The 24,842-nt window shown below is 49.4% G+C and overlaps 1 protein-coding gene across 1 annotated transcript in view; it reads right to left on the reverse strand.

Annotated features, from left to right (window-relative positions):
• Positions 1-981: 981 nt before the first annotated feature.
• VWA5B1 (von Willebrand factor A domain containing 5B1) overlaps positions 982-24,842 on the reverse strand; it is a 49,802-nt gene continuing 25,941 nt past the window's right edge. Inside the window, exons 10-22 of the mRNA XM_049617925.1 lie at positions 23,198-23,400; positions 22,624-22,738; positions 19,172-19,357; positions 17,106-17,289; positions 15,965-16,155; positions 12,014-12,215; positions 11,228-11,542; positions 8,963-9,100; positions 6,388-6,522; positions 3,949-4,023; positions 3,000-3,069; positions 2,371-2,488; positions 982-1,497 (exon numbers count right to left, since the gene is read on the reverse strand). Coding sequence (XP_049473882.1) covers positions 991-1,497; positions 2,371-2,488; positions 3,000-3,069; positions 3,949-4,023; positions 6,388-6,522; positions 8,963-9,100; positions 11,228-11,542; positions 12,014-12,215; positions 15,965-16,155; positions 17,106-17,289; positions 19,172-19,357; positions 22,624-22,738; positions 23,198-23,400 — 2,439 coding nt within the window. The 3' untranslated portion in view covers positions 982-990. The remainder of the gene's footprint in view (positions 1,498-2,370; positions 2,489-2,999; positions 3,070-3,948; positions 4,024-6,387; positions 6,523-8,962; positions 9,101-11,227; positions 11,543-12,013; positions 12,216-15,964; positions 16,156-17,105; positions 17,290-19,171; positions 19,358-22,623; positions 22,739-23,197; positions 23,401-24,842) is intronic.

The raw sequence follows: 24,842 nt of genomic DNA on the forward strand, positions 1-24,842 counted from the left end.
CTTTGAATTAATCTCCCCTCCCCGCTGGAGCTGGTGGCCCCAAAGGCATGGCAGCTGAGCACTGGTTCTCTGTGCAAAGGGGGCCCCTCTCCCCCACAGTGGTGTGGCTGGAGAAGGTCCCAACTGCCCCCCGGTGCAGCCAACACGGGGGTCCCTCTAGTCCCTCAGGGCAAGCTGAGTTTGCCTCGCACAATTCTGGAAAGTGTACAAATGACTTCAGGGGTCTCCTGGTTTCTCCTCTGACTTCTGCCAGCATGTCTATTCTTTTGGGACTATTTTTGCCCACAATGAAGCTTCGTTTCAACACCTCAGCTCATAGGGGGTCTCAGACCCCTTATCTTCCCCGCCTCCTCTCCTTAGATAGGAAGTCACAGTAAATCTGCAAACTAAAAAAGACCGAGGGCTTCCTAGCCCAGGGAAAAGGCCCCCAACGGACTCTTTTGTAACGTGTTGGGAAGGATGGTTCTCCAGTCGGTCTGTAGGTGGGATTTTGGGATTTAGGGGTCCTGGACCGTCACTGTGGAGCGAGCAGAGGTGGTCTCCTCGTGCTTAGATGAGGCTCGCAGTTCTGGTTACTGGCAGCCTTTGGGTTCGCTCATCCACCCTTTTATTTGGCAGGGGTGGGGGGCTTTGCCTACGTGACTCTCCTCCAGGAGAACTTGGGTTTAAACTGTATTTTCTCTCTCCCCACCCACGGCTCCCTGGATGTCCAGCAGAAAGGAACCTCCAGAGCTTCTAGAGATCTAGTCCACCTCCCTCACCTCACACGCTTATTTTACAGGTGGGGAAACTGAGGCCCAGACAGGGGGCAGGGGCTGGCCTAAAGTTGCACAGCTAGGTGGTAGCAAAGTTGGGATTGAACTCAGGCCTCCCGGCTGCCAGTCCAGGGCTCTTTCTAGCAGCCAATATATTGGCTGTAGCTTCAAAATCTCCCCCCACCCAGGCCCAAATGGTCCCCTCCCTCTCCTCCCACCCCCCCCCCACCCCCCACTACACATAATTTGGGTTATAGCAAAGCATATCGAACTCCAGATTCTCGTCCCAATGCCGCAGGAGCACGAACAGCTGGCGGGCGGCCGCCTTGAGCGTGCCCCGCGTGCGGCCCTCGGGCACCTCCTGCTGTTCCAGCCACGAGTTGGCTTTGGCGGCCACCAGCTCCCACTCTACAAAGTAGGAGGCCGAGCTGTGCTCCAGCCATGCCAGTGCCACCACCGTAGCCCAAAGCTTCCCTGTGTGTTCGATCGCAGCCCTGGTCTCCCAGCCTGGCTTGCCCCCCGCCGGAGGCTCTGGGGAGAAGCCATCACAGGAGGGGTGCCGGGCCGAGGGGCCGGCGGTGCACAGCTGGGGACTTGGGGTCTTGGGCTCGGGCTGGCGGGTGAGGGGCACTCGGTGGCAGGTGAAGGGTGAGGTCCACTTGAGCTTCTCCATGGGGACGTGGATGGCCTCGCAGAAGGCTTGGTTGAGCAGGAAGGCTCCGGAGGCCAGCTGCAGAGACACCTGTGTTGGGGGGAGCCCCTCAGTGGGCCTCAAACTTTTCAGCCTGTGCAGCCCCGGGCCGGGCAAAAGCCTGGGTCCACACCGCCCGCCCGTTCATCCCCGCCCCCCAGCCTGCCCCTCCTGCCTGGGAGACTTGAGGGGTACCCAGGCCAATTAAGCCTCTCAGGATTGCCTGGTTCCTGGTCTGTGTCCCCACAAGACACTTAGTGCCATGAACTTAGGGACTCTGTTCATCCAGTTCAAGGTTGTCTCCCAGGGTCTAGCACTGTGCCTGGCTCAACAAATACTTACTATAAGCACAGTGCTGTGCTGCTCAGGATATTTGGAAATTCAAAGTGACACTATGCCTCAGGAGTGTAGGGACTGGGTCTGTGTGGTGAAAAGCTCACACCGCGTCCGTCTCCCAGCACCCTCTGATCCCCAGATATGCTGGGGCCAGGCCCCTTTGTTCCTCAATTCAGAGACGCCCCTGCCAGACCTGGGCACCTCACCCTGCCCGCAGCACGCCGGGCTGTCTGCAGAGCCGCTTACTAAACACATCACGTGTCCCTGGGGTGTTAATGTTACTCACTTGTGAGCTATTCCAAGGCTTATTTTTATGTCTTGAAAAATAAACACACATAGGTGGTGGAGTAGAATGCAAAATTCCTGTGAATTTTTAAAGCAAAGACAGCGGATTGCAAAGAATGTTCACGATGCTGGTGCTGGATTCGAGCGACACTCCGAGGCCCCAGGTCCTTTCCCTGTTGGCTACTTGGGTGGGAAGGTGTAGGTCTTCTTCCCTTTGTGAAGGGGGAGGGGTGGGCAGGAGGCTCACAGGAAGGCCCCTCGGGGAGTGTGGGGGGCTGAGGTCTGGGGTCTGGGGCCACTCACCAGCGGAATGTAGTCGAAGTTCTGGCTCCCTGGGGTTGGCTCCGGAGCCTTGGTCAGTGGCTTGCTCAGGAAGCCCTTGGCTGCTCGAGTCAGCAGCCTGGACTTGTGCAGATTCAGCCTGTGTGGGGGGAACCGGGGACAGGTGGCCGTAGCTGCCCCCATGGTGTCCCTGGGAATCTCCCCCCTCCCCCCATGCTCACTCAGCAGCTTCTGAAAGTCAGGGCCAGAAAGAATGTGACAGATGGTTTCCTCCAACCTCCTCATTTGACAGCTGGGGAAACTGAGGCCCAGGGAGGGAGGTTTGCACTTCCCGAGACATTCAGTGAGTTAGCGGCAGCCTGGACAAGGAACGTCCCGTATTCTTTTTTTGACCCTCTTCTGATCATGTATTCCTTTCAGCCCTGGGGGTCAGAGAGTCTTGGGGCAGCCCTCCCAGGGGATTTGCACCTGCATAGAGACCATGGATGTGTGGGGGCTTCTGCTGTGTGATGACGGGAAGATGGTGATATTTCTGGGTAGGGAGCCTCCTGGATCCCTTTCGGATTGTTCGTTTTTGTCTAAATGTCAGGCTGGGCCTGCTTTCTGCCTTTCACACTAGGGGTGGCCACAGGGAAGCTGATCCCACGTACCTGGATCCAAAGAGACTCTCTGAGGCCTTCAAGGAAGACAGGGTATTGGTGGCCAGACTGCGCAGGGGACCTGGAGAGCCACAGAATGACAGTTGGGACCTGACAGATGACCCTGTCCAATGGCTCACTCCCCAGCTGGGAAACAGCGACCCAGAACGGGGCAGGGTCCTGCCTAGGTCCCTAGGGATCCACGCTGATCATTAGGCTGTTTTTATTAATTAATTAATTTATTTATTAAATTTTTTTTTAATGTTTATCTTTATTTTTGAGACAGAGAGAGACAGAGCATGAGTGGGGGAGAGGCAGAGAGAGAGGGAGACACAGAATCTGAAGCAGGCTCCAGGCTCTGAGCTGTCAGCACAGAGCCTGATGCGGGGCTTGAACTCACAGACCATGAGATCATGACCTGAGCTGAAGTCGGACGCTCAAACGACTGAGCCACCCAGGTGCCCCTCATTAGGCTGTTTTTGACCCAGGTGGTGTGGGGAAGGGTGAAACGTGTGTCCACATATAAGAAATAGGCCTCCAAGTTTCCTTGGGTGGCAGCCACTGGTATCTTCTGGAAGGTTACCCGTGGGGGCAGTGACAGTTTCTCATCAGCCCCCCTCACCCCCGAGTGGGGACACTGAGCTTCCTTCCCTGGCATATTGCTGGAGGATTCTAAGCAGAGCTAGGTGCTAGAATGCTCCCTCCACTGAGAATTGGGAGGTCTGATTCCAGGCCTCGTGTTGTCACTAACTTGCTGTGTGACCTTGGGGAAGTCACTTCACCTCTCTGAATCTTAGTTTCCATGTCTTTCAATTAAGGATACTCCTATTTATCTCACACAGGGGCATTTTGAGGAATAAATAAACCACCAAAGACTTTGTAGGGCTAACACTCTCCTGGCTCAAGGATCAATCACTCCACTATCTTAATGAAAGAGAGAGTCAGCTAACTGCCTACTCACCTTCCGAAGCGGCATACTTTTCGCGGCCCGGGGATGTGGTCTCTCTGAAGGGTGCACTGGGGCTTTCCTCCACATCTACAACAGAGGAACCGGTGAGGCCTGAGCCCCCTGGGCCCTCCCTTTCCCCACCTCTCCTGCCCCCCCAAGGAAAGCGAGGGCAAGAATTCACAATCCCTGGGGGTAAGTTGGACGAACAAGGCCAGGGTTTCCATCCCTGTTTTATGGTCCTTCGTCTTCCAAAGATAACACCATCACTCCACCGGAAGAGTCAGAGAAGCCTGGGTTCAAATCCCAACTCACCCATTGACTAGCTGTGTGACCTTGGGAAAGCTACTTCCTTTATAAACTGAGGTCGCAAATTGAGGATAATAGTATCTACCTCGCAGTGTTGTCTTAGGGATCAAGGGAGACAATACACAGATGACAGTGCCAGGTGCCTGGCCCATGGTAAGTGCTCAATAAAGCCCTGAGCTCAGACCCAGCAGAGAAATGCAAGCAGCCCGGGGGTCTGAGGGTGGGGGGCGAGGTGGGCATTCGCTCACCAGGTCTGTGCCTCACTGAGAAGGGGCTCCTGCCAGCTCTCCAGAAGGCATGAGAACATGGCACTAACTTGTCAGAGGGCTCTGAGCCTCAGTTTCCCCATCTGTAAAATGGGGATAATAACTGAACATAGCTGGTTCAAAATGCATACTCACGGTGCTTATTCTTATGATTGTTTCAAGGGCTGGACAGCGATGGGCAATATACCATAAGGGAATTTCCAAAATATGGAAAAAGCTTCATGCATAAATGTTTATCAAAGCCTCTATGTTCCCTAGGAGGCCATTAGTGGCTCTGTGAGGGCCAGGAAGATCCGTTTATCGCTGGGGGTGCGGGAATAGCACAACAGTGCACCAGTGACTGAACGCCTGAGTGACGGAGGCACTGGGAGGCAACATGGCAGTTAGCCTCATGGCTCTGGAGCCAGACACTGCCTGGGTTCAAGTCCCAGCTCTCCCAGCTGTGTGATATTGAGTAAGTCACTTAACTCCTCTGAGCCTCAGTTTCCTCATTTCTCAATGAGGAAGAGAAACCGTGTCAGATAATTAGAACAGTGGACAGCACACAGAAAGTTCTCAGGAAATGTCAGCCATTGTCATCCTTGGGGAGGGAAAGGGCTTGGGATAGAGTCAGAGTGTAGAAGTTATAGACACTTGGGTGTGAATCAGAGGTCAACTGAAAAGAAGGTATTTGTGGGGCGCCTGATGGCTCAGCCAGTTAAGTGTCTGATTCTGGATTTTGGCTCCAGTCATGATCTCCCAGTTCATGGGATCAAGCCCCACATCCAGCTCTGTGCTGACAGCATGGAGCCTGCTTGGGAGTCTCTGTCTCTGTCTCTGTCTCTCTCTCTCTCTCCACCCCCCCGCCCCTCTTCTGCTCACGCTCTTTCTCTCTCTCTCTCTCAAAAATAAACTTAAAAACATATAAAATTAAAAAAAAAAGAGAGAAAAGAAGGGATTTGTGATTTTGAAGGAAGCCATGGGCCACCAAGAACTGAGCTATGGAGAAATGAAAAGGTAGACAGAAATTTCCTCTAGACTGGAAGCCCGGCTTGGTTCAGGGGTTACAGCATGCTCCCCCCAGTTTTGGAGGCTCTGAGGGACCAAAGAAATGGCAGAGCTTTTTAATTCTGGAGTTACACTCTCTTCTACCCCTCACACACTGTTCCTTTTTTAACCCACCAATGTCTGTAAGGACTTTCTAGTCTCTCAGGTAAAAAACAATCAGGATCTGGGTGCCTGGCCTAGTGGTCAGGTGGGACTTCTGACGTCCTTCCCATGCACAGAAGAAGGCAGGACATCCTCACTGAACATGAGAGGGCACGAAGGAAAGGGTTAGGACCAGTGCAGTAGTTAGGCTGTCTTTGGAGGGACCAAAGGACGCACGTACATTCAAGACACGCAGGGTGAAAGCGATCCCGTGAATTAGTGCAAGGTCACAAAAGGGTCGAATCATGAATGTTTAAGGACCCAAGCTGTAGGCACAAGGAAATCAGGCGAAGGCAGAAAGGAAGCTTTGGGAATCCTGACAGAAGCAGATGGTAGGACCCAACCAGATGAAACTGCCTCTTTGTTCCTGGCTTTCCCCCTGGTTTGTTAGCTGTCTTGGCATTTGCTGCCTGGGAGGACTCGGGAGACTGGAGTCAGAGAACAGCCACCGGCTTGGCAAACCGTGAAGGGGGAGACGTGGAGGGATGGCGCGGGCATGCAGGTGCCCCGCAGCTCGCTCCGCGAGGCTGTGTTGATGGTGGCATGCTTGGGCCATGCTGAGCCTCGGGGAGCCCAGGAGGCCTGGCCCCACCCAGGCCCTGTGAGGACCCAGAGTGCAGACTCAGAGACTGGCCTCCGCGGCCTTGGACACGGGGCCCAGGCTTCAGAGCACGCCTGAGGCAGCTCTTACTCAGGTTCTGGAATTTGCCATCTCCTGCTGCCGCCGAGTAGTCCCCGAGGAGGGTCTGGGACCGTCTGAAGCCGGCAGAGGTTCCCCTCCACTGTCGGGTCAGGACCTGAGAGCTGACCATCCGCCATGCAGCACCTTCACGAGGAAAAGGAGAAGGGGGTCAGATGGGTACCGTTGTGTCAGTCCTTTGCCTCTCCCCCGAGGCTAGTGGGAATGATTCTGGCTTCAGTCTGTCACTTATCCAAAGGCAGAGAGACATTTTACAAGGCAAGACCGTGAGCTTTGGAGCCAGAATGACCTGGATTTGAACCTCAGCCCCATCTCTTAGCAGCTGGATGGGGTGCTCACCACTCTGTGCCTCAGTTTTCTTATCTAGAAAATGGGGATAATAACCTTGCTGGGTACATGCTATTGCTGAGCTAGCGTTCAGAAAGCAGCAATGTTTTCTAGTTAGTTAAAAGGCTGGTTTTCTCAGGAACACCCCATTTTCCTTCTCTCTTAGTTTACTGTCCCAGAGACTGAGGTCCCAGTTCCTCTCCCACAGGGAAGGCCCCTGAAGTCCTAGGGCCCCACCAATGGGGGATGGGTAGAAGACAGATGAAACTATAGCACCCTCGAGTATGTTTTGGGGAACCCCACTTTTGGAGAACACTAGTCTGTAAATTATGTCTTAAAAAATACCAAGGAGTTCTATGGGGAGGTAAGTTTAGAAGATGCAAACTGCAGTCCATTCTCTGAGCCTCCTGATGTAGATTAACGTACTAAAAAAGGCTCTGACAAGTTCTGCAATCAAAAGTTCCGAGCTTAATCCAGTGGTTCCTAAATGTATTTCCTAACTAGTACTTCCTAGTTTTGTGCTGAATGGCCATGAACGGCACATGGAACTAGGGTACTGATTTCCTGGAGCACACTTTGGGAGGTACTGATCCAGGTCTTAAGGGGCTGGGGGACTTGGGTTAAGACGTGGGCCAGGTCCCCAAACCTTACAGGCTGTGGGCTACAGACACTAGGAGGACAGTCTGAGATGGGAGGGGAGGGAGAGACATCCTGAATGTCATTCAGGATGACAAAAGCCCCGTGAATGAGAATGCCCAGTGGAGGAACAGCCTGGGCTTCTGGCCAGAACCTGAAATGAGACATCTGAAAGAGGGAACGGGTCATTGATTATTTTGGTACCACAGATGAAAAACAGCAGGGGGAGGGGGGTGGGGGGGGGTGCACAGGAGAAATGAGGAGAGGCACATTTTGTTTTCAAACATTCTTTCAGGAGGTTTGCTAAAAGAAACAAAAAAGAAAGAAAAAAAGAAAATGGAGCTGGCAGCGGACGGGAAAATGAAATATAGGAAAGAAAAAGTACATATAGTTTATGCCCCTATGGAGAGTAACTCACCAAGAAAAAAACAAAAACAAAAACAAAAACCAAAAACCAAAAACCAAAAAACCTAGAATAATTCCCTGAAGAGAGAATCTTTCCTTGTCTATGAGCCTGGCAGCGTTTAGAAAGATAAGCAGCATGCAGTGTTGGGGAAGGGAGATTTCTGAACAACCTCTGGGCAGGGTCAATTTTGCACAATACATCACAGTTTTCAACGGGCAGAACTTTGGATGTGCACTCTTACTTCTGAGAGTTAATTGGCCCCAAGGAGATAACCAGACAGGGGCATAAAGATGTTTTTTGCACCGTAATTTACAATAATCAAAAGGGGGTTAAAATGAAGGTCTAATAACACAGGGCTGGTGAAATAGGTTCTGATAACCCTTAAGAGGCGGCGGAGAGGAGCAGGAGGGAACACGTGCTGGAGGCAGATCGCTGGGATTCAAAGCCTGGCTCTGCCCCTCCCTGCTGTGTGACCTTGGGCAAGTAACTTAACTCCCTCTGCCTCTGTCTTCCCATCTGTAAAGTGGGGGGGGGGGGCTCATAACAGCATCTGGGTTGCAGCGCTGTTTTGAGAATTAAGTCATTTGCTGTAAAGTGCTTTGGGACGCTGTCTAACTGGCTGTTACAATGATGAAAGTAGAAAACCCTGCAGGTATTAAAATGGTGATATAGATTCAGCTTCGTGGAAAGATATTTTCTACACCCATAGTTTGGAAAATGTAGCGCATATTGGTATGATCCAATTCATGAAAAAATTATCTGTCTTTTGATTTCGCTACATGTAGATATTCATAGAAGTCTGGAAGGATGGTCACACCAAGGAAGTAATTAGTACTCATTTCTGGAGGACTGTCAGTTCCAAGCACTTTTATTTATTTTAGGTCTTTCTGTATTTTGGAACTTTCTCCAGTGAGCACACATTGTTCCAGTTGGAAAAATACAATAAAATCATATTCACTTGGTGGGAAAAAGGGAGTGGGGTGGTTTCATGGCCTTCTGCAGAGCAGTGGGAAGGGGGCTCATGCGCCCCCCACCCTATGGTGACCAAGTCATCTGCCAGGGGCCCCTTTTGCTTCTAGGTCATTCCTTGAACTCCTCTCGGTAGGCCTATGCTCCTTTGTGTCTCAGTTCCCCTCTGCCAGCCAAGGGGGGCACTGCTTGTTCCTCAGGCAGGCCCCAGCCACCCATCCGCCTTACCAGAATTGGGGTACCCCACCACGGTGGGCAGGTACCGGCTCTCGCTCACGTCCACAGGAACAAAGGCCGTGTATTTGCTGATGATGTTGCAGGCCTTGCTGGTGTGCACAGCGTTTACCTGGTAGCGGCGGCTGGACCCTGCAGAGGGAGAAGTTGGGGGTCAGTGTGCAGGCTCGGAAAGTCCCCCTTGATGCGGAAGTTCTGGAAGCTAAAAGAAGGGCTAGACCAGTGGTCCTCATCTTTGGGATTAAATAAGCCTTTAAGGGGTGCCTGGGTGGCTCAGTTGGTTAAGCGTCTGACTCTTGATCTCAGCTCAGGTCATGATCTCAACGGCTGCGTGTGTTTGAGCCCCTCATCGGGCTCTGTGCTGGCAGCGTGGAGTCTGCTTGGGATTCTCCCCCTCTCCTCGCTCTCTGTCCCTCCCCCACTCGGACTGCTTCTCTCAAAATAAATAAATAAACTTTAAATAAATGAATAAATAAATAAGCCCTTAAAATTGAGGGGATGCCTTGACCTTAGCCCCCACCCCAGATTATTAACCTCTGTCATCATTTCCTAAAAGGACATTTTAATGTCAAAGAGCTAAGACGTCTTAAGACAAAAAAGATAGTTACACTCCTTAAATAATTTCAGCATTATTAAAAAAATCCTCTAGGGGCGCCTGTCTGGTTTGGTCTACTGAGCATGTGACTCTTGATCTTCGGGTTGTGAGTTCAAGCCCCACGTTGGGTGTAGGGATTACTTAAAAATAAAATCTCAAAAAAAACCCCAAAACCTTTCTGTTGTCTGTATTTTCCATTTTCATTTTGCAGCTATCTGGTAAAAACTTTGTAGCAGGACTTTGCAGGTTCCCTGACTGGGTGGGGACCCCTGGTCTGGCCCATTGGGACAATCTTGCCAAGAAGAATGAAAACCAGAGAGGGAGAGGGGCAAACACAGGGTCACACAGCGAGTCAGTGATGGATCTGAATCAAATAGATCCATGGAACAGGTGAGCAGTCTCTGGCTTGCTGCCTCCAGAGGGCTGTCTGTGTGAGGATCCAAGGAGATAAAAGGTGTACAAATGTTTTGTAAACTGTAAGGTGAGGTGCTCATGGAAAGAAAATGATGATATATATTAAACGAAAGTACAAATAATATAAAATATAAGCAATACATTATTGTATAAACAAAGCATGAGCCTATAAACAAGTACTATTCTCTATTTATATCTATATCTATTCTCTAAGTGTGCACCACCCTGATCCCAGGAGTCACCATCTTAGGAAAGTTTGTCCCACTTCCTGAGCTAAATTAGCTCCCCTCTCTTCCCGTTATAGGATTTCTTGGATCCCTGTATTTCTTAATAGCACTTAGGACAAATGCACTCAATTAATTGTGTGTATAATTATTTGATTGATGTCCGCTTCCTGGCTAGTCCTTGTCAATCAAGCACTCGTAAGTAAGGGTAGGAATTGTGGTGGTCATCGCACTGTTCAGCCTCGAGCCTGGCCCCCCGCTGATCCAAAATCAATAAAATGGCCTTGATGAGTGAGGGAGTGGACCTACTGGGTTTGGGGGGGGGGTTCCCTAAGAAGGTGCGTCCCAGGGGAGCGGGTCAGGTGGGACAGGGCTGGCTCCATCGTTCTGTCTCCGGAGCCCTACAGGGGGCGCTGTAAGGGGAAGCCGTGGGGAGTGAGGGGGAATGGGGGACCTGTAGTAGAGGGGAAGAAGGAAAGAGAGGAAAGGACGGATCACCGGAGGGGGTGAGAGGGGTGGAGGAGTCCCTGGGGAGGAGAAGGCGGCTGGGGGATGGGGGCTGATCAGGAGAGGATGGAACACCTGGCTGTGTGTGTGGGCGGGGGGAGGTGGAGGGAGGGCTGGGGGGTTGGGGGAGAGGAGAGGCACTTGGAGGCTGCAGTGTAGGGAGAAGAGGTGGAGCATAGACAATGGCAGCTGTGGGAAGACAATGGCACCTGAAGCCAGGGGAAGGGAGCAGATCTCCGGGTGGGTGGGCCGGGAGGGCGATGGGGCATTGGGCGGGGCTGTGGGGAGGGGGCGGAACGCAACAGCTGGGAGGGGGCGGATCATGGTGGGAAGCGTGGGATGGGCATTGGGCGGGGCTGCGGGGAGGGGGCGGATCATGGTGGGAGGAGTGGGATGGGCATTGGGCGGGGCTGCGGGGAGGGGGCGGATCACGGTGGGAAGAGTGGGATGGGCATTGGGCGGGGCTGAGAGGAGGGCCTCCGGGAGGGCAGATAGGAGTGCGCAGGCCGTGGGGCTCACCTTGCTCGATCTCGTTCTCGCGCTCCGCCAGCTGCTCGAAGTCGCGGATGATGGCGCGGGCCGCCAGGTGGTGGAAGGTCTCGCTCCACAGGTCGGCCTCGTGTGCCCCTCCCCTCTCCGGGCCGGGGGGCCCCAGCTCAAAGCTCACTTCCCACTGCAAACGTTGGCTGTCGCGCAGGCCCTTGACCACTGCCTTGCCCAGCACCGGGGCTGGGGTAGGGGGCCTGCTGGGACTGACACGATCCTCGGACTCGGCCAGGGGTTCCCAGTCCGAGGACGTCTCGGTCTCGAAGGTGGAAGGGTGATGGGACGGTTCTGCGAGTGGAGGGACAAGCAGGTGGTGCTCTGAGCTGGGGCACAGAGGGTCAATCCCTAGGGACATCATTCCTCCCCAGGGCGCAGACATCCCTAAGCAAGTACTGTCTTCCCCCGACCCTTCCCACCTCAAGGAACACAGGATTCCTTCCCTCGGACAGCTGGAGGGTATGGCTTCTCCCCAAAATGGGGCAGACCCACCTCCCAGGAATCCAGTACTTGAGGTGGCCAGATAGAATGGTGTGGGGACACTTGGGCGGCAAGAATGCAGCCTCAGGGACATCTGGGATCCTCACAGCCAGCCCAAGGGCTAGGTTGATTGGGAGAGTGAGGTTCTCTGGCAGGGATGGGCAATATCGGATCCTTCTCCCTCAAGGGCACAGAGGAAGGCATTTGCCATCAGTCCTATCATCTGAAGGTGAAGGATTCCTTCCTGTCCCCAGTCAGGTCCTGGACCCTGCAGGCACTTACCCAGATCCCCAGGGCTACGGCTGTCTGAAGCAGGTTTCAGGTTAAACCCAAGATCGGGCTCTTTCATGGGGCTCCAGGTCTGGGTCTCCTGGCTGGAGGGCAGGCTGGGCTGGCAGCCTTGGGGCAGCAGAGACGGCCTGCGGGCACCTGGGCCTCGGAGTTTGGGGCCCTGGCTCAGGTCCGGACCGCTGTTGAGCAAGGGCTAGGAGTGCAAGAGGGAAGGGAGGAGGCTGAGCTCCTGGTGGCTGCCCTCTTCCCTCCACCCCTAGCCACAGCTCTTTCCCTGGGCACTTCAGCTCCTGCGGTTCCCAAGGACACATAACCTACTCTCTACTACCCATGAGGAACCATCAACACAAACAATCCCAAAGCATGGATAAAGCCCAAAGCATGGAAAATCATGGAAAATCACATACCATGGATAATATTCTAAATCCACTTTTTTTTTTTTTTGCCATAAAGTTTAAAACTTTGTGTGTGTGTTGGGAGGAGGCTAAAATTATCAGCGTTTTCCTTATGTCTTCTCATATGTCATCCTTAAAAGGTCTTTCCCACTCAGAAAAACTCTTCTGGAATTTTTATGATTTATTTTTGTTTGCTTAAATCTTTGATTCACATGAAATTTATTTTGGTGTCAAGAAATAGAAACCAGCCTTTTCCTTGATTTTCTGAGTAGTACAGATCTCAACACTGCTTTCTGAATATGGTCCATTCATTCAGTTTCTAGGGTTTATCAGTTCCCTGCCTCTCTCCTGTCAAAGCTCTCATGTACATTTGGTTTTATTTCTGGACTTTCTCTTCTGTTTTGTGCGTTTAATCTGTCTGTTCTTGCGCTGGTACAAAAAAAAAAAACATCAAAAGGCAAGGGATAAACTGGGAAATATATTTGCAACATGCATGACAAAGATCATTTTCAAGAAAAAGCGCTTGTAAATCACTGGGGCAGGAGGGCAGAGGTAGAATGTGGGTTCAGGGTATCTACAGGCAATTCAAAATGTATCAAATAAACCCATGAAGAAATGTTCTGCTTCGTGAGCATTGCTCTAAATTAAAATAAGTTATGATTTTTTTCCATTTTTCAGATTGGCAAATACTTAAACATTTGATGATGCACATTGTGGCTAATTGGGGAGACAGGGTAGGGTCTCTCTCTTGGACTGTCGATGTGTGTATAAACTGGTGCACACCTGTGGGAGGAACCTTTAGCAGTGTGCTATCAACATGAAATGTGCACAGACTCCTTTGACCCAACAATTCCATTTTCAGAAATTTAATTCTGTGGAATACACAAGGATGCAGATATCTACGTGCACGTACTGTAGATTTGTTGCAGTATTGCTTGTAAAAGTGAAAAATCTGGACCCTGTCAAAAACGTGCATCAATAGGGGTTGACAAATAAGTTATTATGGTCGATCCATACAATGGAACGCTACACAACCCAGAAATCAAAGTAGCAGATCTCTTCCTACCAACGTGGGAAGCTGTCCGAGATCAAACATATTTTAAAAAAGTAACTTGCAACTGTTCGGTATTTTGATTGTGGAGATAGTTACAGGACTATGCGTTTGTCAAAAGTCACAGAACAATTCACCAAGAATTGTACACTTTACTGTATACAGAAAAGTGAATTAAAAAGGGGCACCTGGATGGCTCTTCCAGTTAAACGCCCGACTTCGGCTTGACTCATGATTTCACTGCTCCTAAGTTTAAGCACCATGTTGGGCTCTCTGCTGTCAGCACAGAGCCCGCTTCAGATCCTCTGTCCCCACCCCCTCTCCTCCACTCGTTCTCTCTCTCTTTCTGCCTCAAAATAAATAAATAAACTTAAAAAAAAAAAGACATTAACAAAGTAAATCAGAGATTTACTTATGGACTTTGGACAGATCCAATAATAATTGGATAGATTGGAGATTTATAATGTGATTCTTCAAAACGTGTGTGTGTGTGTGTGGGTGTGGGTGTCTGTAGTATTTCTGAAAGGAAACACTGAAAATCCAGTGGGTTTGGGCACAAGGAAGGGCTGATTTTAGTTTTACTTTATATCTGACTGCACTGTTTGAGGGTTTTTATTGTAAACTCTGAATGTGTAGTACTTCTCTAATTAAAGAGTATTAATTAAAAATGAATTTTGTGCGTCTGGGAAACTTGCTATGCTTGGTAGGGGGAGCGGATTGGGAGGGGCCAAAGGCACTTACAAGGCGAAACAGAGAAAGCGCCTCTTAGGTTTTAAGGCCAACAGTTAACCATGGAATCTTCCTCATCTCTATCAAGTATTTACTGAGAAGAGGACTGTGCCTCTCCATTAGATAGGGACTCCTTAGGGCAGGGGCCGGGATCCTCCTTCCCATCTCCTCTGGGGCTGGGGACAGTACAAGGGTGTGGGAGAAGGAAAGGACCGTCGGTCATTGTTAGGATGGCCCTGATGGGAGCTGGTACCCAGCCAGGGCTGCTGGGTCCCAAGGGATCCTTAGTCCCCCTCTCCCATGACAGACTGGGATTCCCCTCACCCCTGCCCCAACATCACAGCCACAGCAAGAAACAGACGCTGCTACAGCTTCCATGGTAACAGATTGGTCTAAGATGCAGTCCTTCACCCAGCCAGAGGCTGCAGGATGTGTGTACATGTGTGTGCTTGCATATGCAGGTGTGTGCGTTTGTACCAGCGTGTTGGGGAGAGTCAGACTGGAGAAGCCAAGCAGGGAATCAGGGAGAGACGAGCAAAGATGGGCCAGAAGCAAGCAGGAGGGAGCAGATGCTAAGCTGCCCAGAGCTCTCACCAGCTAGAGGTGCATCTAAGGGACACCTACTGCATACCAGCTGCTGCTCCAGGGCACTTCATCTCTTATCAGCCATTGCCTGCAAGAGCCTTCCACTACAGTTGGCTCTCAAAAAAATCTGTTGATGGCTGTTATTAGCTCAATCATCTGCACAAGCTATTCTCCCCATTTCACAGAAGGGAAAATCAGGGCTCAGAGAGGGTAAGCAACATGCTTAAGGAGCAGAGTCTGCCTGAGTCCAAGGGTAGTGTCTTCCAACTGGCTAAGCACAGAGAAGGGCCTAGGTGGCCGAGTCTCTGCCCCTGGGGGGGGGGGGGGGCAGGAGCTTACGGAGGGGCGGGGATGGAGGGGGCGGTGGGTGGCATGGGAGAAGTTAACGGCTGCTTTTATGGAACCAGGACCTAATGATGACAAAGCTACATGAAACCCATTCCTAAGAAAATGGGAGAAAGGCATGCAGATAATAAGAAACCCCAATCTGGTTTAGGACAGTGTTTCTCTGGTGACTCTACCCTCTTCCCCAGGGGGATTTGGCAGTGACTGCTTTTGGTTATGGTGATTGGGAGTGCATTTCAGTTGGTAGAGGCCAGGGCTGCTGCCAAACATTCTACAAAACACAGGACAGCATCTGCCACAAAGAATTATCGTGTCATAGTGCTGAGGTGGAGACACTCTGGTCTAGCTGAATGGCGGGCGACTGGTCCTGCTCTGGCTCTAACTCTGCGATGATCTCTGCCAGGGGTGAATGTGCAACACTTGGGATTTGCAGAAGGTGCAGTGCGATGGAGGGAGGGAAGCAGGGGCTTTGTAGGGAGAGGGTCCTGGGTCGCAGTCCCCCGACTGGCTATGTGACCCTGGATAAGTCACTTTACCTTTCTGGCCCTCAATTTCCACATCTGTACAGAGTGGGGGCGGTCAGCTCCCCCACCCGCTCGATGCTCCCTGCTGGCTGGGAGGTGTTTGTGTACACGGAATGAGTGATGTCACTGGCCAATGGGTACCATTATTAGAAAGGGGGTCAGGCAGGTGAAGATCCAGAAAAATGAAGAGGAAGTGACTTGTTTGGCAGAATAGGATGTGGCAGAAAAGGCCCCATCCTTGTGGCTGAAGCAGGACACACAGTTCTCTCCCCATCTATGGTCTCCCCCAGCTCCAACTTGCCCTGCTTGGTACCTGCAGATCAATCTGCCACCACGAGGCCTCTGTGCTGGTCTGGTTGGTGAGATCCTGCGGCTTGGCTTTCCGCAGTGGGTATCTCCTGGCAGGCACTGTGGGGTCGCTGGCTGTGGTGGCCCTTGGGGAAGGCTTGTGGTTGGTGATCTGGTTGGTGCTATATGCCCGCCGTCGCTGGGAGAAGTCCAGACCTGGGTAGGGTGGTGACAGGGGAGCCGTCAGGGTGGAGAACAGTGGGGAAGGAGAGAGGGGCTTGTATGCTTCTTTCCTGCTTAGAAACATCTTGCATTTTCTACCTCTTGCCTGGTGAAAGATTTGCAGGTGTCTCGGCTCACCTGGCATTTAAAGCCTTGCCTAATCTGGTCCCAATCCATCTACCCAGCTACTGTCCTTTCTGCTCCTTTTTCAATGTATTATGTGCTCCAAATATGCCAGATGAGTAATCAGTTGTGTATGTGTTTTCTAGGTGTCACACTTCCACATCTCAGGTCCATTTCTGCTGCCTGGAATCTCCTCTCTTCCCGCTTCTAAGAATCAGTGCCCTCATTATGTCTTTGTTGATATCCTCTACCGATGTGTCTTTCCTTGGGACCCTCACAGCTTGTTAAACTTTCCTGTGGTCCCTGTCACTCTACTTCTATCAGAGTTAGGGCCAGTTGTATCTGTTTCACTAGGCAGAGAGCTTCTGAAGGACAGGAGTCCACATTTGGGGTATCTTTGTTTCCCAGATCTGTGCTGGGTAGCCTAGCCTTAGTAAGTGATCCCTTCTCTTTCTCTGCCCCTCGTGTGATTCTCTCTCTCTCCACCCTTGCTCACTTGAGCCCCCCCCCCCCACCAAAGTAAGTAAGTAAGTAAGTAAATAAATACCTAGGACCAGAAATTAACACCATAAAGAAGCTTTGGGTCCAGACAGCTCTTAGACCCTTTGTTTGTACCCTCCCCCTCTTTCAAGTTTCATGATTTGGCCAAATTGCTTAAAGTCGCCAAGCCTCCGTTTCATCATCTGCAGATAGGGAGAGCAGTACTCATCTGCACAGCTGCAGTGAGATTGTTTGTATAAAACAGCTTAGCACATAGTAACTGCTCAGTAAAATGTAGCAACCATGGCCTCCCTGGAAGAGAGAGTGGAGCACAGGCTAACCAAGATTGGCGATGGAGTCTCCGGTGGACAGCTGGGCATCTTTGGGCTGCCTTGGGCTGCAGGGTGCGCCCATGCCCCTGACACAGTCCCTGCTGTCTGGGCTGGGCCCCTCGTCCTGTGAGTGGTAGAAGACAGAGCTGCTGGACTCTTGAGAGTGCAACATGCTGTATCGTCTCCTTTTGTCCTGGAGGGAGGGAGAGAGAAGAGGGCAGAGAGTGAGGCTAGGTGTCGGAAAGAACATGTTCAGGGCAGCAAGCGTGTGACAGGAGGTGATGGACATTCCATCTTTGAAGATCTGGAATAACAGGAAAGCTTTTTGCTTGCTTGATTTGTTTAGGCAGACTTCTGTTTAAGAGATGGTGAATGGCATTGGCTCTCCATATCATTTATACTATTTATATTTTTAATTATCTTATTTATTGAAACATGTTTAAAAATGTCATTCTAAATGCCACTGCTGTCTCCAAATAGGTCATCAAAATTAACAGAATGAACCATCTGCTCCTTCCATTCCATTCTCCATGATATAAATATATATATATAAAACATAAGGGCTTTGGAGGGTCACTTTTATTCTACCAAAGCTGGACTGTATTACTTACATTTATCAGTATCTTGAATTTTGCACTTAAAACATTTTGGAAATCCTGCATATCAACTATTCTTTTTAACAATTGACTGAATAAATATTCTCCCATCCTTTATTTTTAAGCATTCACTTTGTGGCCATTTATTTTTGCCGCCATAAAAAATTGCTACGGTGAATCCTTGGGCACGAATCCATTACATCACTTTTATTTCTATGTGTTAGATTCTTAGGAGGGATTTCTGGGCTGAAAAGTTATGTATTTAAAATTTCATTAGGTATTTCTAGATTGCTTTCCAGGGGGAAAAGTCATGTTTCCACCACGATATGCAAGGGTACCCTTACCCAACAGCTTTGGTAAGAGTGGGAGAAAACTTTGCCATTCTCATGAGTAAGGAAAGGGAAGGGATTTGATGGTCCCTTCTAGTGGTAGGGTCTGCTGGTGATCTGCTGCCTCCAGACCTCCGAGAAGGGTCTATACTGTTCAAAGACTGACCAACTTCTCCCTGCATTTGAATGCCCTGCTCTCCACAACACATTAACCATTACCCTGACCATGATTCTTAGGAGATTCTATAACATTCTAAAATCTGGAAATTGCACATAAAATTCTAACTTCTCTTGTAAGACTGAAAACGCATTTAACACAGAGCCCACATTCCTGCATGGGAACAGTTTGTTAGAGCTGGGTAGGGGACCACCCAATTTAGATGGGTGCATGCTGTCCAATTTGCCATATTCCTTATCACTCCTTATGGCCTTTCTATGGACTCAGTGATCACTGCTATCCTTCATGGCGTTTTCCCTTTTATTTTTATAAGTTCATTTCAATCATTTTATACCTGCACAATCCCTCTAGGCAATGAGTTTGTGACTCCTGCTTAAAAATAAAACAAGAGGACAAATCCTTCAAGCAGGAGAGGAGAGACTCACTAAAGAGGGAAGATGGATGGGGAAATAGCTTCTCGGGCAATCTCCCACGTTTTAACATGAACTCCACCTTCCTTATAGACATTCCTCACTTTTATCTCACGTCTGTCACCACATACAAGAGAATTATCCATGTAAATAAAACACAAACTCATCTGAGGAGACATGACCTGAATAGAGTGTTTGGGGAAAGAAACCTGAACGCAGTTATTCTGAAATGAATTGTTTATCAAAATCACCTTGAGGAGATTATATAAAATATAGGTTCCTAGGCCTTACCCTCAAAGACTGATTCAGTAGGCCCAGGTTGGAGGTTGGAGTCTGCATTTTAAGCACATTACCCCAAGTTTTCTGCTGCAGGGGATCTTAAGAACCACGTATTGCGATGACAGCACTTAGCCAAGCAATGTCATCATGACCACATGCCCTTGGCCTGGCCACCATGCCCCACAACTGTAAACACCAGATCCAATTAGTTCCTAGTTCCCAGTAGTCTTTCCAGCTAAGGATGGCTTTGTGGGCAAGGTTCTGGAATGTCTAAGATACTTACATATCTGGGATGGGAGATGTATAAGGAGGCATCACACACAATGCCATACCCCACCAGCCGCTCTCCAGGGAAGAGGCAGCTGGTGCTGACAGGTGAGATTAGGACCTCGGTGGTCTCAGGGAAGACCCACTCCACAGTTACATCACTCAGGACTGGGGCCATAGCCTTCTTCAGGGATTTGATCATCTGTTGGGCAGAGTCAGAACACAGGTTGGAGGCATGCGTGAGCAGGGACATGCACATATGAGGAGCACCCACAAAGATCGTGTGGGTATGAACACGAGAGGGTGTGAGCAGATAAGACACAGTGGGCTTTGGGTGGCTTGTCCAACAGTGAACATGCCTCTGAGCTTCTTAAACTACCAGAATGCTCCTCTAAGCCTAGCATATTATAATGGGAAAACCCAAGACCCAAAGTAAGGTTGTGACTAGCCCAGGGCCCACAGGAAGCTTGTGTCAAAGCGTGGACTGGAGAGTGATCTTGAGCAAGTTAATTTGCCTCCCTGGGCCTCAGTTTCCCTACTGGTAAAGTGAGTTAGTAATTTTCAACTCTCAACATCATTGGGAGGATTAGGCGAGATGCTGGATTTGAAGTAGCTGCCTCATGATAAATGTTCAATACATGTCATCTGTGGGGGTGGCCTGGGTGGCTCAGTCAGTTGAACATCTGCCTTCAGCTCAGGTCATGATCTTGCAGTTTGTAAGTTCGAGCCCTGCGTTGAGCTCAGAGCCTGGAGCCTGCTTTGGAATCTGGGATTCCCTCTCTCTTTGCCCCTCCCTCACTCACACTTTGTCTCTCTCTGTCTCTCAAAAAGTAAATAAATGTTAAAAATTCTTTTTTAAAAATGGAAAAAGTTTCCATGCTCCTGGATAGGAAGAACAAATATTGTTAAAATGTCGATACTATCCAAAGCAATCTATATATTCAATGCAATCCCTATCAAAATAACACCGGCATTCTTCACAGAGCTAGAACAAATAATCCTAAAATTTGTATGGAACCAAAAAAGACCCTGAATAGCCAAAGCAATCTTGAAAAAGAAAACCAAAGCAGGAGGCATCACAATCCCAGACTTCAAGCTATACTACAAAGCTGTAACCATCAAGACAGTATGGTACTGGCATAAGAACAGACACTCAGATCATTGGAACAGAATAGAGAACCCAGAAATGGACCCACAAACATACAACCAACTAATCTTTGACAAAGCAGGAAAGAATATCCATTGGAGTAAAGACAGTCTCTTCAGCAAATGGTGCTGGGAAAACTGGACAGCGACATGCAGAAGAATGAAACTGGACCACTTTCTTACACCAGACACAAAAATAAACTCAAAATGGATGAAAGACCTAAACATAAGACAGGAAGCCATCAAAATCCACGAGGAGAAAGTAGCCAAAAACGTCTTTGATCTTGGTCGCAGCAACTTCTTACTTAACACGTCTCTGGAGGCAAGGGAAACAAAAGCAAAAATGAACTACTGGGACCTCATCAAAATAAAAAGCTTCTGCACAGCGAAGGAAACAATCAGCAAAACTAAAAGGCAACTGACAGAATGGGGGAAGATATTTGCAAACGACATGTGAGATAAAGGGTTAGTATCCAAAATCTATAAAGAACTTATCAAACTCAACACCCCAAAAACAAATAATCCAGTGAAGAAATGGGCAAAAGACATGAATAGACACTTCTCCAAAGAAGACATCCAGATGGCCAACCGACACATGAAAAAATGCTCAACATCACTCATCATCAGGGAAATACAAATCAAAACCACAATGAGATACCACCTTACACCTGTCAGAATGGCTAACATTAACAACTCAGGCAACAACAGATGTTGGCGAGGATGTGGAGAGAGAGGATCTCTTTTGCATTGTTGGTGGGAACGCAAGCTGGTGCAGCCACTCTGGAAAACAGTATGGAGATTCCTCAAAAAACTAAAAATAGAACTACCCTACGACCCAGCAATTGTACTACTAGGCATTTATCCAAGGGATACAGGTGTGCTGTTTCGAAGGGACACATGTACCCCCGTGTTTATAGCAACACTATCAACAATAGCCAAAGTATGGAAAGAGCCCAAATGTCCATCGATGGATGAATGGATAAAGAAAATGTGGTATATATATACAATGGAGTATTACTCGGCAATCAAAAAGAATGAAAAGTTGCCATTTGCAACTAGGTGGATGGAAGTGGAGGGGATTACACTAAGTGAAATTAGTCAGAGAAAGACAAAAATCATATGACTTCACTCATATGAGGACTTTAAGAGACAAAACAGATGAACATAAGGGAAGGGAAACAAAAATAATATAAAAATGGGGAGGGGGACAAAACAGAAGAGACTCATAAATATGGAGAACAAACAGAGGGTTGCTGGAGGAGTTGTGGGAGGGGGGACGGGCTAAATGGGTAAGGGGCACTAAGGAATCTACTCCTGAAATCATTGTTGCACTATATGCTCACTAATTTGGATGTAAATTTAAAAAAAATTAAATTAAAAAACAAACAAAAACGACAGCTGTGGTTTAGCACCAGCTAGGCTGATCAAAGGTACTGCAAAGCTGGAGAAAAATGATTTGGGGATTGTGGCAGCCATAAAGGCGCACTCCCAGATCTCCCTCGGAGGAAGACTGTGTTCTTTGCAGCAAGGCATGAAGTTAGGTGATAGTCTCCAGATGTAATGCTCCAGCTTCTGAGCCAAGACCACACTTCTGCCTGGAAGCCTCGAAGCAATGGCTAAGCAGGGCGGACCTGATGTTTCAGCCTAATCTGACTACCTAATGGGAGATCTTTGCTCCAGAGCTCTCTGTTGGGTCCTTGCTGAGACCTTGCCAGACCTGCAGTCAGGCTCTCCCTTCTCCATGCTGCTTCCCTTCCTCCCTTTCACAGGCATGCAAATGCATCATGGGCTGAAGAGTGCTCTGTCCCGCTTCTTCCTCTTTCCTCTTTCATAGATATTATCCCCCAGTGAACCTCTTGCACTCTTAACTCCAGAGCTGTCCCTGGTTCCTGGAGGACCTGGGCTGACACAGGGTTTTTCTAAGGGTTGAGTTATTTGTGCCAACTGTGCAGAAAATGGAGAGAAGACTATAATCCCCTTGATTTCTGGGTCCTTTAGATTTCTTCTGAGCCACCATTTGTCACCATCAGGAATGTGGTCAGAAATGACCCCAAACACAACTCGTATCCATAGAGGCAGTGACTTTCAGAAGCCCCTCTCCTGCCCAGCCAGGGGACGGAGCACGTAGATCCGGTGACCGGAGACCAGTGGATCTAGTGTCTTGGACTAGCTCCAGAAGGTGCCTGCTCTGTGGCCTCCACCTCTCTGATCCTCACTGGGGTGTAGTGTGGCCTAGCGGGGAGCTCAGACCTGGATGAAATGAAGTTCCGGCTCCACCCCTGAGGTACCAGCACCAGAAGAGACTGAGCCCCTGTCGCCCACCTTGGGTTGCAGCCGTTCTCCCTCCATCAGAAACTCAGCACTGCCCTTGGACACAGTTGCCAACCCTTTCACCAGTCTGTGGCACACGTTGGGTCCAATTCCAAAGCTATAGCACCTGGGAGAAGGGGAGGAGAGAGGCTGCTACTTCTGGTCCTCTGTGCCACCTTTGTCCCTTTGGTGGGGAAAGGGACAGAGCATGAGCCGGCAGAGCTATCTCAGAGCTGGTCCTAACATCAGGCAGAGGGTGAAGGTGAAGGAAGAGGTCCAGCAGCAGGCACTGACATTCACAATAGCCCATCAACCCCCACCCCAGGACAGAGTCAAAGCAGCAGGAAGGACTTCCTCTGACGAGGCTGCCCTTTGGAAGCAGAGGTGTGGGCGTCTCATTCCATCTGAACTCTTGAGGCAAAAAGGCAAACTCTGAAGTCAGCTACACCACCCTGGACGCAAAGCACTGTAGGAATTGGGAGTTCTCTCCTCCCCTTCTGGCACTTTCCATGATGCCCTGGTTCAGCCACCCCCAGCCCAGGGCCACCCAGGATAACCAAGCCCTAGACCTCCAGCCTGTGCCCACCTGGTGGAGAAGGCATGGTTTCGCACCAGTTCTAGCACCTTCCCGGTGTTGTTGATGGCACCGTCCGTGATCAGGAAGAGAATCCGTGGGTGGCCTCGGTGCACTGGCTGCCGGATGATCCACTTGAGCGGGGAGAGGATATTGGTGCCACCCATGTCAGCCCGCATTCTCTGGATGTTATCACAGGCCATGGCCACGCTCTCCTGCAGGGAAGTGCCACAGGCAGGGAAGGTAGTCCCCAGGATCACCATATGGCTCTGAGACTCCAGGCCCCCTGGAGGATAAGTCCTTTGTTTCCCTAGATCTTAGTTGGGTCTCGCTGGATTGACTCATATTCCCAATTTCAACCCTGTCTGTGCACAGGAGGAATAGATGACGACTCATTTGGGGTGATTCTGCCCAATAACACCCCCTACCAGTGCCCTAATGCTGTTGATGGTGTGTTAACTTACCTTTCTCCTTTCTTTGTTCCTCATTAAAAATATAAACACCCCTTAAAAGGTAGCATATCAAGCCCCAACTGCTCAGCACAAATGAGGTGTCCTTTTCTGATGAGCAAGGCAGGAGGTGTAGTGATATAAGAACATTACACTAGAAATCTCAAGACTTGAGTCCTGGCCTGCCTGGGATGCTAACTCCCTATGGTGCTTTGAGGAAATCAAAGTACCCCGACGTGGGCTTCAGATTCCCCTTCCTCTGGATCAATACTGTGAAACTCAACTGGCCAAGGACTGCTGTACCAGATGGATGTCACTGCAGCAGGAACAGATTCTCACTGGACATCAGATGTCCTGCTCCCGATTCATGAAGATGCTCTTTCAACTCCCATGATTGGGGTAATGGCATATAGCAAAAGTCTTGAAATGTATATGTCCCTTTTGAACCAACAGAACTAAGGATTTATCCTAAGGGAATCATTAAGGATGGGTGCAGAGTCTTTGCTACAAAGATGACTGAATAGAAAAATAAATGGAAGCAATTTAAATGCCCAAATGTAGGGATCTATTTAAGTAAGTCCCGATTTACCTGTGTAGTGAAATACTAGGCAGCCATTTAAATTATGCTGCAGATTAATATTTACTGGCACGGAAATATGCTTATGATAGGCTGTTGTGTTGTGGCAGGTCTAATCCTATCTTTATTAAAAATGTGTGTAAATACATAGAACAAGGTCTGGAAGGCTTTATACTAAGCCTATAACAGTGGTCTTTCTTTTTTTTTGTGATGTGATCATGGGAGATTTAGATTTTTTTCTTTTTGATTATCCAGATTTAGAAATTGTGGGACAATCAATATATAATTTTTAAAAAATATTTTAAAAACCCATAAAGTTATTTTTCACTGAAAAATGTTCTTCCTTCCTCTCTCCTCTCCCTCCCTTACTTTCTTTCTTCCTGTTCCTAGGTCTGGATAGGATATGCTCCAATTTTGAACATGCTGCTGGGGCCCCAGCCCTCTTGTTCTAAATTGTAGTTTGAACCTTGTGAGTTCTATTCTTAGCCCACCTCCCCACCTATTCACTCCACAATCCCCTTTCCATTCCCTCCTTTAGCTCAACCTTGCATGGGTCCATCGTTCTCTTGAAACAGAGGCTTCAGTGAGTGGCAGGCCTAGGATATATCCTATCTCCACCCCTTCCTTGTAT

Source organism: Panthera uncia, assembly GCF_023721935.1.
Source record: "Panthera uncia isolate 11264 chromosome C1 unlocalized genomic scaffold, Puncia_PCG_1.0 HiC_scaffold_4, whole genome shotgun sequence".
In the NCBI taxonomy this organism is placed as follows: Eukaryota; Metazoa; Chordata; class Mammalia; order Carnivora; family Felidae; genus Panthera; species Panthera uncia.